This window comes from Trachemys scripta, chromosome 6 (assembly GCF_013100865.1).
Source record: "Trachemys scripta elegans isolate TJP31775 chromosome 6, CAS_Tse_1.0, whole genome shotgun sequence".
Taxonomy (NCBI): domain Eukaryota; kingdom Metazoa; phylum Chordata; order Testudines; family Emydidae; genus Trachemys; species Trachemys scripta.
Window position 1 is genome coordinate 96,012,305 of NC_048303.1, and position 16,253 is coordinate 96,028,557.

The 16,253-nt window shown below is 38.7% G+C and overlaps 1 protein-coding gene across 3 annotated transcripts in view; it reads left to right on the forward strand.

The window, feature by feature from the left end:
• Positions 1–15,568, forward strand: part of CEP78 (centrosomal protein 78) — a 45,346-nt gene extending 29,778 nt beyond the window's left edge. For all 3 annotated transcript variants that reach the window (XM_034773982.1, XM_034773983.1, XM_034773984.1), the window contains 4 exons: positions 5,465–5,542; positions 7,946–8,112; positions 11,534–11,687; positions 14,410–15,568. In XM_034773982.1, the coding sequence (XP_034629873.1) occupies positions 5,465–5,542; positions 7,946–8,112; positions 11,534–11,687; positions 14,410–14,928 (918 nt within the window). In that variant the 3' untranslated portion in view covers positions 14,929–15,568. The remainder of the gene's footprint in view (positions 1–5,464; positions 5,543–7,945; positions 8,113–11,533; positions 11,688–14,409) is intronic.
• Positions 15,569–16,253: the final 685 nt, after the last annotated feature.

Genomic DNA, 16,253 nt, shown 5'->3' on the forward strand with positions numbered 1-16,253 from the left:
TATCAAAAGCCTTACTAAATAAAGTCTAGATATATCCCGTCGACTTCTTTTCCCCAACCACAGGGCTTGTTACTCTGGCAGAGAAGCATATTAGGTTGGCTTGAGGTGATTTGTTCATGACAAATCCATGTTGTCTGTTACTTATCACTTTATTATCTTCTAGATGCTTACAAATTTGTTGTTGTTGTTGTTTTTGCTCTTTTATTTTTTAGGGTACAGAAGTTAAGCTGACTGGTCTATAACTCCCTGGGTTTTCCTTAGTGTCCCCTTTCTATAGATAGGTACTATACTGCAATTTTTGAGTCTTCTGGGATCTCTCCCGTCCTTCACGAGTTCTCACAGATAATCACTAATGGCTTAGTGATCTTTTCAGCCAGTTCTTAAGTATTCTAGACCTACTGACTTGAAGACATTTTAATTAATTCTTAATTTGTGTTTTCCCCTAATCTAGCCTCAGATCTACCCCATTTACACTGACGTTCACTGTTAGTTGTCTGATCACTGCGAACCTTTTTGGTGAAAATGAAACAAAGGCATTTAACACTTCAGCTATTGCTGTGTTTTCTGTTACTGTCTTTCACTTCTCATTTGAGGAATGAGCCTACCTTGTCCTTGGTCTTCCTCTTGCTTCTAATGTATTTGTAAAACTGTTTCATGATGTACGAATCTGTTAGAGCAATAATGAGGTGGTTATTTCTGTTGTTTCGTTAAAAATTCATAGAGGGAGTAAATGTATTTTTAACTTTTTTTTTTTTATTAAAATACTTTAATGTACTTTGTACAAAAATGTTTTAAAAAGTAAATTGAAATTAGTTACTTTAAAGCTCCATTTGCAGTTGAGCTTTATAGTAACATCTTTTTCATTTCCTCATTATTCTTCCTGATTCCTTTGCTTGCTATCTATAGCAAAATGAAGAGTGATAGCAAGACTCCGACAGCTGCTACAAACATCTTCATACAGAGTGTGTTATAATGATGTGTGGAAGAGAAGGAAAATAAAGGATTTGTTTTAATGGCTCAATAATACTGCTATGGTAATACAGTAGCATTACTATAAAACACTCCCACTCAGACAGAATAACTAGACACTGAAATGCTAGTTGTTGAGAATCTAGTTTGCAAAAGATATCTTGCCACCAAGTTAACATAATTTTAAACCACACACTTGCAGTGGGTTTTGCTTCAGATCACTCCATTTGACCTATCCTTCATTGTATCTGATTGTACTGATTTAGGTTCTTAAAGATTTATCCAAAGACATAGATAGTTTTTATGTAATCAAAAGAAATAAAATATTAACTTATTTAGCTTAGTGGCAGATTTATGCTTTCTGAGCATAGAGAATGATTGGGATATGGAGGAGACAGCAGAATGACTGTACTTCAACCTAAGTTCTCTTGCAAAGGGAGATCCTACTACATGTCTTATTTGAAAAATCCTAGACAGGGAAAGGGGATGGAGGATAAAGGGAGTAGGTTTTTTTTATATTTAGAACAAAGCTTCTCTTGGAGGGTGAACAAATTCAGTACGTTTTAAAACATATCTGAAAAATGCCTTCATAGTGTCCTTCCTATTAACTGAGGGCCAGATTCTGATATCTGTCACATTGAGGAAGTAGTACCTGGTGCAATGGGTAGTTGGTTATTTCAATGCTACTATTCAAGGATCAGAGTACTATTGAATGTGAAAAGGGTGACATAATGTGGCATTTAAATTTATTGCTTCCTTTTGTCCTATGCTTCTTGCCATAATGGCAGCTTACAGTCTCTTTAATTCTTATGTTCAATAAAATAATATTTTAGTTAATGTAGTTCATTTTTGAAACAATATAAAGCAATTCTGAAATTTTAAATGAAAACCCCAGTGTTTTTCAAAACTAAATTAAAATAGGAACTGATATAGTCCTTCCCTCCACTAGAGGGAATCAGAAGTGCTTGAATAGGCTCTCATGCATAGTGGAAAGCCCTAAGGATTATACAGTTGTAAATAGTGATTTAAATGGTGGACTTCATCCTCCACATAGTGCAATCTCTAACTTTACATAAGCACTGCAGGTGTTTATAGTATATGTGAAAAGAGTTAGCCTGTTTTTTTTCCTTTTAGTTTTTAAAAGCTAATCAGTTTGGTAATTTATCTAGTATTAGTGATCTAATGTGAAACCATAACTGCAAAGGCGTTAAGGGCAGATTTTGTTTTCTCCTTAAACCTATCCCAGTAGTATCCATGGAATTCTTTAAGGCTCTTGTGACAGTCTTCTCTCTGTGCTTCACTTACGCAAGTCAGAAACTGTCTGGAGATATAACTCCCTTGACAAACTTAAATAAAAGGATTTTCTGCATAAGGACTGCAGAAGAGGGAAAACTAACAAAAGGACACATTTCAAAAGTGAGTACCAAGGCTGCACAACAAACCTGGAACATACACCTGTTTTAGTATGACAAATGAGTGCAGTTAAGTCAACTTCATTTGAAATTTTGGCTTCTAATATACTTAGGAGGAGATTCACCAGAAATTGTTTTTTCCTGTCTACAGTACAGACATTTATTTGCTAGTAGTTAATTAAGGGCCTGATGCTGCAAACACTTACTCTCAGAGATAGTGCCTACCACTTCTTTGGGATTTCTTTGGGACTGTTAACACTAGTAAGCAGTGTGCCAGTAGTGTTTGCATTATTGGGCAAATGTATAAGACCTAATATACTTTTGATGGGCAAGTATGTAATAATGATAATTAAGAAGTCTGTTACATGTGGTATATTAAACTGGCAGAGCCTAGTTAAATAATTTATTTATTGACTTGATATTATATAATGTAATAGATGGCCATGAAATTGTTAGACCTAAAGAATTATTGTAGGGCTGTTTGCAATACCATTTTAAAGTTTATCCTTTTAATTATTTTATTATTATAATTTTTTTTTTTTTTACAGGCCTCTATTTTCAGGTGTTTAACCGTGCTATAAACTTTTTTGCCCTGGGAAGAAATGTAGTGACTTAGCCAGAGCAGCAAACATTAAAATAAATAAACTTTGCCACCCTTTGAATCCTGAACCAAGTTTCTTCCCAGTGCAAAAGTATATTGCTGTTTTAAAACCCTAAAAACAAGAGAATTGCTTGGTAACATTAGAGGAAACACTTAAATGATGTTGCAAAGAGCACTTTGAGTATCAGTCAGATCCATAAAATCTATGTCTGACTCCAAAATTCTTCTTCAAGCATTGCCTGCCTGGATTCCAGGATGAGGCGATGTATGCACTTCAGCGTGCAAATATGGAACTTTCTGGATGCTAGTGTCTCTGGTGCACATCAACATGCATATCCTGTTGTTGTCCTCACCTACCCATCAGACAACGTCGAAGGAGATGCAACCCCAACTATTATGCAACTTCTTCTGCTGTCTGTTCTGTCAGAAAAATCTTTGAGGGTTTTTTTTGTTTTGCTTTGTTTTTTTTTAATGCTCTTAGGGTATTTTTAATGTAGTGTTACACATTGGCAAAAAAATTTCAGTTTTGGCATTATTGGAATGTTTTCCTAAGCATCTCTGACTTCCCCCCCTCCTCCCCCGCAAGTCCCCCTTTTTCTTGATTTGTGATAGTGAAGACCAACTCCCCTTTGTGATGGCACAAAGTCTGCCGTAGACAAGTACCTTTAGCGCTTGTGAAGGAAGAAGTCTGTATCCAGCTAGATCAGTCTCTAAGATAATTTTCTGTGAGGCTTTCTACATATCAATAACTGTCCTTGCATAAACTCTCCTCTGGCTCAATACCTGGAGGAAGATGAGGCTGTAGAAAGCCCATTCTCATATTTTTTAGTCTGAACGATCCTGTCACTTGAACCACCAGCCTCCCTAACTCAGGATTTCAAGACTTTCCAGAAACTCTTGAGAAGCCTAGCTGAAGTCCCAGACTTGGAGTTGTTTGTAACTTGTTACTGAGTAATTCTGTCAACACCTTTTTTTAACTAAGTGTGTTCTAGAACTTGCAATAGACCTCTTGCTTATCCTTGGATCCATTCCTCCCACCTCCTAAAAGAGCTGACATATTTTTTTTAAAGTTCCACAAGAGTATCATTTTTAATATTCCTCCTGTCTCTGACACTCTGATCAGCTGTGGCTCATGGGAATTTGATTGCATCAATGTGCACTAACTTCCCTTCTTACCCACTGTTTTGGAGTCTGACAATAGATTGTTGATATTAGAGGAAGGAACTGAATGCCAGTTGTGTATCTGTTCCCTAATGTGAACTTGAGTGATGGTACATGTAGCACCAGAAGACATTTCTATCCAAAAAGTTCAGAGGCTGTGCACAATACCTACATTTTGGGTCCATGCATGTAATCATGTGGGAGAACCACAGTTATAAGGACAAGCAACTGTTGGTTTTGTTTTTTTTCTTTGGTGCCACACAAGACCGCATTAGTTATAGTACCTTAAATGGGATAACGGATGGAAGAGTCTTTGTTTCTAAGTGGTTCTAATAGTAGTGTTGGCCAATCCTGACAAAATAAGCTCCATGTGTGACCTGTCACTTGAGGAGAGGCAGCCAATTAGCTTTTCCAGCCCTTGTCGTATACATCTTTGCTACAACTCTGCTCTGCTTTCCTTTTAGCCTGTGCAGCTTTCCATCTTCACTGATCAGTATTCAAGAATCTCTCATATATTGGTGGTCTTGGAGCATGGTATAAAACAGGACTATAATCCAAAATGTCACATTCCAGTTTAGTCTTGCTTTCTTTTAAATTTAAATTTTCATTGAGACCTTTTATTTTCTTTTGTTGCCTTATAATAATAATAATTAATAATTAATTAATAATAAAGATTGTTTATTAACCCTACCAAAGGGTTTGGGGTCCTGAAAAATAAAAATATTAAAATAGAATTTTAAAATAAGCTCTTCAATCCAATCAAGTAACCAATTGAGGGAAGATCTAGTATTAGAGGGTAACACCTATAACCTTGAAATCTTCATATTCCTGTAAACATTTACAGTCCTGGATGATAAATGTAGCTATCAAGTAAAAATGCATTTTACTTTTTCTAACCCCACTCTGAGATTTGACCAGGTAGGCTTATTTATTTTTAAAACAAGACCGACAAAAAGAAAAACAGAAACGATCCCTGAATTTATAGTTGGCAACACAAGAATATTGAAAAATGTTGGCAATAACATTTAAAGTTTTAAAGTATACATTTTAGTCACATTTAAACTATTTTATTTTAATCTGGCTAAATGATATTGTCATTTTATTAGAAAACAAAAAGTACTTCCCTCTCCTTCCTTCACCATTAAATCACCCCACTGCCTCAAAATTACATATTAAACCAAAAATGACGTTCTTGCAGACAACTATATCATATCTATAATGTTATGGACTGAACGTATACATCCAATTAGAACACAAATATATTTATAGAGTATTCTAGGTGTGTCTGATACTTTAAAGATAATATTCTACTTTCTGACAGACAGAGTTGGAAGAATGTCTATTAAAATTAAAGGAAGAAAGAAGGGCAAGAGTAAAGGCCGATGAACGGATAATGGAGGTAGTTATTGATTGTTTAATATTTAATATCATCAGTTCACATTTGCTTTTATAGCTGTATATGTCGTATTATCTAAATGTTTAGTTTGGAGTAACTATCAATGACAATTACGTGTGCATTAATATTTTCTATAATGGTCAAGCCAAATTATGTGAACTAGTTTTTTAAAAAGATGTAGGGTTTTAATTGCTTTAAAATGACTAGTTCCATTCTTTTCTATAAAGGCTCTTAGTACATTGATGAGCCTGGTATATCTGAATGCTTTCCAGTAGTGTATTAAGTGACATGACTAACATCCGTCACATGTTGTTTGTTCTCTCACCATCGCTGGAGAAGTGCATGCAACGGAGTGACTCATTAGGTAGAATGCTGTTTTTTAATATACATGCTGCTATATGCTAGAGAAGGCAAGGTCACAGAAATGCATATTTCACTTGGCATTGAAGGTGGTGAGGTTTATGATGGTCTTTAGTTCCTGAGGGCATTCATTCCACAGACTTGGATTGGCTTCTGAGGATGTTCTGTCTTCCATACACATGAGCTTCACCCTTATTATAAAGAGCTGCATTGTGACATAGGAGCATAATTGTTGACCATGCTCTTTATCATGGAGCTTTAGGTAATTTTTTTTAGATATCCTGGAGCACCTTCAAGATTAGGACCAATACCTTGAACTTGATTTTATATTCTGTGGGAAGCCAATGTGGAACAGAGGACAGGGTTGATGTCTTCACAGTAGCCTGTATTGCTGAGAAAGAGACTGCCGCATTCTGTACCAGTTAGTTTCCTAAATGCTGCAGGCTTCATGCCCAGGTATATTGCATTGCTGTAGTCCCAGCTAAGAAAATATGTGAATAACTGAGGTCAAAGTAATGTGTGTCATTTACCGGCTTTAGAGAAATGGTAACATTGGTATTTAGTAATGTGTGTTTGCCCTCTTGGTCTCTTACTGCTGATCCTATTTCAGAGCCTTGAACTCGTTTTAGCCCAGCTGCTGTTTCAGTGTGCTTTCAGTATCTAGCATCCAGGCCACTTGGATTGTTCACTTTTTTGTTAAGAGTGATTAATCTTTGATTGGTTGTGATTTATACTAGGCAATCAATTAACTGTTTCTCTGTGGAGTTACTAGAAAGATTCTCCTGGTTAGAGAGTAACAAGTAAATAGGATTTCTTTAAACAAAACTCAGCTTCAAAGAAACAGAATGTATGAGTGGATTTGGGTTCTTATGTAGAGTTTAGATTGGGGTTAAATGTTGGGGTTTAAATGTGGCAGTACTCTTTCAAGCTCAACCCATGTGAGTTGCCATGAGGCATCACTCCCAGGACAGGATGCAGATGTCCAAAATATAGTTGTGTGTGACACTCTAGGCTCCATTGCACAGCTTGAGCTTGGCTGTCCCTCAGTAGGTTTGGAATAATATCTGTGGGCACTGCTGAGCTCCTAGGGCTTGGCTTCCCATTGGTGGGGCGCTTAGATGTCTTGCTGGGCTTTTTTGGCTTGGCTCTCCCTTAATGGGGATCAGATGCTCTACTCTCCTAAGCCCCTTGTTTGGGGAGGAAAAAGATAATTCATGGTACTCTTTCAAACACCACCCACGGTAGATTGTGCAGATCTGTAAATCCCTCTCCTTTGTTACATGCTTTCATGAACAGTGAAATACTTAGGCAATGTCTACACTACCAATTACATCGGCAAAGCTTATGTTGCTTAGGGGTGTGAATAGAACACCCCCGAGTGACATAGTTTCGCCAGCATAAGTGGTAGTGTGCACAGTGCTATGTTGTCAGGAGAGCTTCTCCCACCAACATAGCTACCACCACTCGTTGCGGATGGTTTAATTATGTTGACGGGAGAGCCCTCTCCTGTCAGCATAGAGTGGCTACCTAGAAATCATGCTGCCGCGCAGCTGCATCAGTACAGCTGTGCTTCTTGTAAGGTCTCTAGTGTAGACATAGCCTTAGAGTTGGCATTCAAATCATCTTCAGTGCGCATCTGAATTAAGACCTCACTAAGAAGTATGAGGGATTGTTCACAACTTTCAAAGCTATTGTTCCAAATTCTGGAGGACATTGCTATACTGCAGACTTTCTTTTTTTCTTAAATGAAAGCTAACATTCTCAGTCACAAAAAGGCGGCTGGCGAAAGGTGCCACTGTACTGGCCCAATATGAGATCTGGTTTAGACACATGTAACACTAAATATGAAGAGAGTACTAACCTTTGCTAAGAGATGTCTCTTTGTTGATAATGATTACACTGTCTTGGTTGTTTAAAGTGTTTCACAGAACACTTTTTTTCAGCTAAAAGAGTGCAGTTTGAAATGCCTTACATTCTTTTTCAAGGCTTATATCATCCTCAGTGATAATATTGTGATACTTACTTTTTTCTCACCCTTTTTTGTAGCTGGAAGTTGAAAATGCCCGATTAAGGAATCTAAACTTCTCTCTGTCTGAGGTTCTTCATGCACAGTCAGTAACCAACATGATTCTGGAAGATGAAGGTGTTCTGGGCAGCATTGAGACCTCTTTCCAAAAGTTTCATGCTTTTTTAGACCTTCTTAAAGATGCTGGGTAGGTTATCGTAATATCTGAGTATTTTACCTTTTTCTATTACATCTTCCCCCTGTTCTGCCCCATCTTCCTCCTAATAGGGCATGCCTCCCCTTCAGGTGTCTAGGAGGATGTCATGGGTCTCCTAGACACTTGGAGGAGAGGCATGCCTATCAGGAATAAATAGAAAATAAACTTCGCCCTCTCCCAACTTTTTTTCCTAATTAGAACCAATGATCCAAACAAACCCAAATCCAAATTTACTTACCTGTCTCTAGGATAGACTTTCAGGATCTCCAACTCCCTCCTCTTTTTTTTTTTATTTTTCTTCAGAGAAGGAAGCTTCTTCTCCTTCCTTCCAAGCATTCTTTACCGGATTCACCTCCAATTTCCAGCAGCTCTGGAAATATGGCTCTCAGAAATCCTAGTACTGAGAGGGGAGCTCCTTCTCCCACTGCACATGGGACCTCCGGTCTCAGACTCTGAGTAGAGGCAGCAGTCTGAGTTTGTTTTGTTGAACCTTCTATTGTCTTTCCAAGAGCAGTTTCTCTCCCCCACTGGCTTTTTTCTTGTCTCAGAAAATACAGTATGTCTTTGCCATGATAACCTTGGAATGGAGTAGCATGCCCTGGAGGCTTCCTCTCCACTCTTAAAAGATATACACTTACAGGTCTAAATCAAAAAAGAAAAGCAAGGCCACACAAAAGCTATGGCAGAATTAAATGAACAAGTTGGTCAAAATATTTTTGGACCTTAAGATTGGCTCTTTATTTCTTCATCTCAGACAAGACCACTAAACACAGGAAAATCTCAATCCAAAAATCTCTAATGGATTTGGTAGGCCAGATGATTAAAAGTTGACTAATTAGTGGCTTTCGATCATTCTCCCATGTCTTATGAGCAAATATGGCTTTTGTAAGTTTCACTCACACAGCTCTGTCCATTACCCAATCCCTGATTCAGCAGTGATAGAGGTGGCTTTCCAAATGGCTTCTACTCCAGAAAATAATTCTACTACCTCATGAACACATTGCTCTTGGAGAAAGATTGAAGAACTTTTTTCCTCCTGTGCAGATCACATGTCTGAAGTGTTAACTCTCCAATTAGGAAGGGACTGTCCATAGAGCCCCTAGACACTGCTCTTCTGGATTTTCCTGTCTTCTTTCCTTCCTCAGAACTCAAACAACAAGCTTGACCAGACAGTGACAAGTCTCATTGGCTAGGAACTATTGTTCCAAATCCAGCAAAAGAGACAATTTCTCCTGCCCCCTACACTTTGGGGGGTGGGGTGGGGTGAGGTGAGGTGAAAAAGAGAGGTTTGCCTTGTTCTGGGCCTTTCCAGATTGAATCTAGAGCTAGGCAACATTTTTTTTTTTTTTTTTTTCCTGTGAACCATTTTTTTTGGGCCCCAAAATTTTTTTATTTTTTGCAAAAGTTTTTCGGGCAAAAAAAAAGTAAGATTCAGAAATGTCCAAATGAACCATTATGAATTGATTTTTTAAAAAAAAAATGTCTATTTTAAATTATATTTTTTTTTAAAAAAAAAAAAAAAAAAAACAGTTTTTTTTTTTTTTTTTTTTTTTTGGTTTGAAATGAACCAAATTTTTGTTCCAGATTTTTTTGGTTCAACCACCAAACCAAAACATCTGGATTCTCTGTAACTCTCTGTAACTTGAAGTCTTTAAATTATGATTTGAGGGCTTCAGTAACTGAGCCAGAGGTTCTGGGTCTATTACAGAAGTGGGAGGGTAAGATTCTGTGGCCTGCAATGTGCAGGAGGTCAGATTAGACAAGGATCATGATAGTTCCTTCTGGCCTATGAGTTGTTGAGCTGGGGACATTACCCATCCAAAAGTTATACATGCAGCTTATTTCCTCTCCCCCCCCCCCCCCCCCCGCCCCCCCAAAAGATGGTTTTCAGGCTAACTCCAGAATTTGCTCTCAATAGAAATTTTGCTTTTCACTTGTATCAGTCAATTATCTGACCTGTTCCTGTCCTACACTCTATCACAACCTGGAAAAACAGTTGCATACTTTGTATGTGGCCAACGAGGTGAAATTTGACTTGTACCATACTCAACCTTGAAGGAAGGCTGGCATGGTAGAGAGGTCTTTGAGAGAGGGTACAAAGCTTTTAAGTCTACTATGATAAAATTTCTCTCTCATATGTGTATGGTGACTCTGAGAGGATAAAGTAAATGATCAAGCTACAAATTATCCAATAAGGATTTCCTCTGCAGGGGTAAAAGCACACAGTACCAAGACAATGCTGTCATGTATGTAGTATGCCATATCTTTCAAATAGATCTGCAATATAACTGTTTTAGTTGTCAGCACATTCCTCTTCTAAGTGCTATGAGACAGATGCATCAGACCAAGCCAAAAGCAGCTTTTTGATGAAGGGCACTCTAGTCTTCCTTTGCTCTCTTTCAGTAAACATACTGGTATTTTTAAATATATAAAATATATTAAAATGTTTCTGATACTTCATGGAGTCAGTCTGAGTTGGAAATTTTTGTACTCCCCATTGATGAGGGAAATTTCCTACTACTTGCTGCTTCCCATCAGCGCAGGAGTGGTGGATCAGCTGGTATGTACTTTGAAAGGGATAATAGTGAATAAGTTAAAGTAATTGTACTTGTTTTCTCACTAGAGTGTGTGTGTGTGTGTGTGTGTGTGTGTGTGTGTGTGCGCTTGTATTGCATGTTCCTTTGATGTATGTGTCGTTCCTGTCATTAAGAATAGGATTAATCTGAGACAAGTGAATTATTAGAAAAAATGTTCTTTAAGAATGACTGTTTTTTCATGTTTTTTAATTAATTTTTATCCTGTCTTCCTTGTATACTTAGTCGATGTTAACAGGGATTTTTGTCAGTCGTTTGAATTTTTCCTCTCAGGTCACTGTTTTGTATTCTAGAACCACAAAATATTATTGTAATCATGTCAGTTGATCTGCTTGGCAAAACTGTAGGGTTTTCTTCTCTCTAGGCCAAACTGTGATGTTCTTGCTCACATTGAATATTATCTGACTGTATAGATAGCCCCATTGATTTCACTGGGAATCTGGGATTAATAGGGAAAGATATTCATTGTTAATAAAAGTATCACAATCTGCCTCTCTGGTAGTACTGGGCAGAAAAAGTAACCCATAAGATAGAAGCATCTACCCTTCCTTTCCCAGCACCCCTTCCATCTCTACTGCTTCTTAGCTTCCCAGTTGAAGTTGTCTTAGTTGTAGTGCAAAACAGGAGGGCAACTCCTGTAGCTTATAGTAGCCATAATTTTTAATTATCCTTGGACCCCCCAGGCTTTAGAAAAGCCTAAAATTAAAAGGGAAATTTCAAACAAATATTTATTTTGCAACAGCTCTCTTCCTTCCCCTGGTACAGGTAACTACTGCTCATTCTGGAAAGATCACATTTTACATATATTCTTTTAACAGACTTGGGCAACTTGCTACAATAGCTGGGATAGACCAATCTGATTTTGGTTTGTTGGGCCATCCCCAAATGAATTCTACTGTCAGCAAACCTGCTATTATACAAAAGGAGAAATCATATGAAGAAGAAAGACAAGAACAAACACAGAATAGCAAAGTAAGTGTGTGTGGGGGAATCGGAAGAATAGTTGTGGCAATATACTGTAACTCCTCACTTAACGTTTTCCTGGTTAATGTTGTTTCATTGTTACGTTGCTGATCTATTAGGGAACAGGCTAGTTTAAAGTTGCGCAATGTTCCCTTATAATGTTGTTTGGCAGCTGCCTGCTTTGTCCACTGCTTGCAGGATTCTCTCGAAGAGCAGCCCCTCCTTGTGGCGATTAGAACCGGAGGGGCCGGCAGTCCTCCATCAGCTCCCCTAAATTCCCTGTAAGGTATGTGGCTCAGCAGCTGCCTAGCAACAGTTCAGATGGCCCTCCCCCCACGGTGCTGCTCCTAACCTGCCCTCTGCTTTGGAGCTGCTCCCGGGAGCTTCCTGCTTGCTGGGGGAGGGTGAGAGAGGGGTGCTGATATCAGGATGTTCCCCTGCTCCTGACCCCCTCCACCCCTCCGCTGCCATACCCCGTCTCCACAAAGCGGAGGAGGGGGACAGGGCTCCGGGACAGAAAGGAGGGAGCTTGCTGGAAGCTTTTGCTTCCTGTCTGATCTGCTTAAAAGGGCAATGTACTTGAAGTGGGGTCAGCGTACTTAAAGGGGCAATGCACGTCTCTCTCTCGCTCTCTCACTCACTCTTGTATTCCCCCCCTGAGCACTTTGGAAAGTCAGCGCATGTGCTGTCAGGAGGAGGAAGTGGTGCGCTCCAGCTGGATAGCATGGGCTCATTATCATGTTCAGTTTTTGCAGGGAAGTGTTTGCAGCTACTTCTGTGCATCTATTGTATTTCCTCCCTCCTGCCTCAGTCCATGCTGCCCTGTAGAGTGTGAAGCTACATTAACAACAACGTATTAACCCTTGAGGGCTCAGCCGAGTGCCACTTCATCATTTAGCAGCAAGGCATTCCCTGAGAAATATTCCACCCTCTTACTCCACCACCTCAACCAAGCTTCACAATCATTCATTGCTGTGTACAATATTAAACTGTTTAAAACTTTTGAGTCGTTGGACTAAATCCAGAGTCAGGAGCCCTTCAGTAAGAACATCCATTCTAAAACTGTGCAGATCTGGGGGCTGTAAGCTTGAGTGTTCCAGAAGATCTTAACTGTGAGGTTAAAAAAATGAGTGGGTATCCAAAACCTTGTCTACCCCATAAAAATTTGCTTTGCTACAATATCATTGTAACCCTCTTCTAGCATGCTTGTAACGCACTTCGCATCCACATTAAAAGTACTCCAAATGGTTTACTGCAGGACACTGTGGAATTATGAGGACTGGTCTACACTCTTTGACTAAATCAAATCAGTTTTAATATTAGTTAAGCTTTAAAACTAGTTGGAGTGTTACTGTAGATGAGGATCTTGTTGCTAGAATTGTTTTTGTGACTGATTTAATTGTGGTTCTGGCCTCTGGAGCCTCATCTATGCTGTCTCCAACTGATTTTAAAGCTGGTTTGAATCTGTTTTGAAACTTAACCCATTATAGGAAGGCCTGATTATTTTTCCTTCCCTTCCCTCTCTCTTCTCCCCCCTTCCCTTCCAGGCTAAATGTATGTTTGTTTTTATCTGAACATTTTCACCCTGGAGGGTGTTAGTGCCGATGTGACTGAAGACTAACTGAAGGGTTCATCTAATCTTTCCACTGCTGTCCACAGTACACCAGTGGCTTCGGAAAATCTCCCACCATGCGCTGCTATTGGGAGCTAGAGATTATTATTTGTATTACCATGGCAATGAGGAACCCCAGTCATGGACCAGGACATGATTGTGCTAGAGGCTGTACAAACACAGAACAGATTGTGGGATAGGTACTAAGAAGGCATTGCAATTTAAATACACCTCTACCCCAATATAACGCTGTCCTCAGGAGCCAAAAAATCTTACCACGTTATAGGTGAAACCGCGTTATATCGAACTTGCTTTGAGTGCACAGCCCCCTCTCCCCCCACTCCCCCGCGGAGCGCTGCTTTACTGTGTTATATCCAAATTCATGTTATATCGGGCCGCGTTATATTGGGGTAGAGGTGTAATTTAGGACAACACTAGTGTGGACACAAGGCAAGCCTGTAATGGTTCTTAAATAATTCCGCATGACTAGTTTGGCTTTATTAACTCATATGTACTTTAACTGGTTCAGTGCAACTGGTTCAATTTTAAGCTGCAGACAAGGCCCAAAATAAATGGGGCAAGCGAAACTGTTGTAATATGCCTATTTCTTCTACACTGGTTTTCCCTAACCACTCTCAGGCCTTGGCTACACTCGCGGATTTACAGTGCTGCCACAGCAGCGCTGTGAAGCGTGAGTGTAGTCGCGCTGCCAGCGCTGCGAGAGCTCTCTCGCAGTGCTGCAAGTACTCCACCTCTCCGAGGGGAATAGCTTGCAGCGCTGCGAGAGAGTGTGCAGCGCTGCAGGCGCTGATTACACTGGCGCTTTACAACGATGCACTCGCTGCGCTCGGGGGGGGGGGAGGTGTTTTTTCACACCCCTGAGCGCAGCAAATGCAGCGCTGTGAATTGCCAGTGTAGCCAAGGCCTTAGTATCACCCTCCTTCCTAAACTGAATTTTCTGGAAAAAGTAAAGGATGTTCTAAAAATGTGTACCCTCATCCAATTTCATTACATATGTATTTTACAAAGATGACTGTGTAATAGTACAGTAAATTAAATTAGTGGTTTCCTGGCTTCATTAAGAAATTTTGATTTTATTTTAAATCTTTTTTGCTTCAGAATGTTGGTGGAGACATCAAAGTTTCTCTTCCAGGCCTCATCCATTCTCAGGTCCTTGTGAATACCTGTGCCATTCCCAGAGAAATACAAGAATTTCAGGTCACTGTTAAACAGCAGCAAGGTTTATTGGGAGAAACCGAAGCTCAAATGGATAATCAAAGAAAGGAAGAGGAAACATCCAAAAATAGCAGGCCTTCATCCTCTGAGAAGAGTGTCAAATTAAGTGAACAGACAAAAGGTCATTCTTCGAAGCAATCAGCTACTAGTCAGTGTTCATTCTCTGATTCCAATGTAAATCTGAAGAGTAAGGGTAGCAAAACATTCAGTGCCACTTCTAGTGAAGACAGCCAAAACTGTTCCTCAAAAAAACACATCTGCAGAACAAATGAAACTGGAATTGCAAATGTTGCAGTCCGAGGAGATCAAAGTAAACACCAAACAGCAGATCATTCTAGAAATGGCACAGAAGGATTTGATTCTGAAATACAAGAAAGTATCCATTCCATGAAAAGCATTTGAAATGAGTCTAAAAAGAAAGTTCAGATTGTTTTCCACATGTGTAGAATAAAAAATGTCCATAGGTTTTTTTGTTTGTTTTTGTTTTGTTTTTAGAGAGAGAGAGAGAGAGAAATGTATGCTTTGAAAACTTGGTAAAACTTTTCACACTCTTTACTGTTTCTGTTTCATATAACCATAATCTTTTTTCCATTACACAGTTTTTAGAGAAACCAAATGAAACATCAACAGAATGGTACCTGTCAATGTTGTCTGAGTTTAGAAAGGCAGTGATGTGATGTAGAGGGGTGTTTGATTTGCTGTGCAGTACAAATGAATATAGATTTATTAAATAAAGTTTTAAGCAAATAAAATGAATGAGACAGTACTAATTATGATTTGCATTTTCAGTTGATCATATTTCAAACCATTGTTTAGTTGTAATTACATATCCATTGGTGCCTAAGACAATATGGTATATTCTCCCTTCATTGTTTATGCATAGCTCCCATTATTATTGGGAAAATCAAGGGTGAGTCTAAACCCCTTGCTAGTTAATATTGTTTATTAAAGTATGTTCTTGTTTCATAGTTATAGACACAATAGTGGTTTTGTATATCTTTGACAGTAACATGTGAATTGAAATTACAGTAATTTTATTTAAGTGATTTGTTTTCTTCTTTTTTATTATAGAATGTAAGCCATAACTCTTACTGGCTCAATTGGAAATTTCAAGTATTTTTGTTGTTTTCAGACAGTGGAGTGTCTCTCTATTTAATCAGCCTATATTAGGTATGGTGATTCTGTTTTTGTATTAAGACAGTTATTGATTGCATTCAATCACTAGCATGTCCCACTTGAAATTTTAGGTTCTGAGATGGTGATGGTTATTCTGAAATAGTGAAACCAATTTGATTTGGCTTCATAGAGGTGGCTAAGAGGTTTAGTATTGGGATCATTTCCTGCTTGCTGGTTAAGACTAGCTAGTGAAATCATTACTATCAAATGGCTGTTAAATGGTCTTTTTAATTAATTGTGTTGGTCCAGTTCTTAGTGGACAAGTGCCCTTATCACAAAAATTCATATTCTATTTAACATGTCCTCTTGTTGGTAATCTTAGCAGTGATGCCAATGACAGAATGAACATAGAGCCTGAAAAATCAGATTTTGATGCTGCTGAGAGTAACTAAAATACAAAGTGGGTATTCATTATGCTGCAATATTCTGTTAGTCTATAAGGTGCCACAGGACTCTTTTTGTCGCTTTTTACAGATCCAGACTAACACGGCTATCCCTCTGATAAAAATACCTAGGAAGATAGAACTACCTCCCTACCCTAGAGCAGGGGT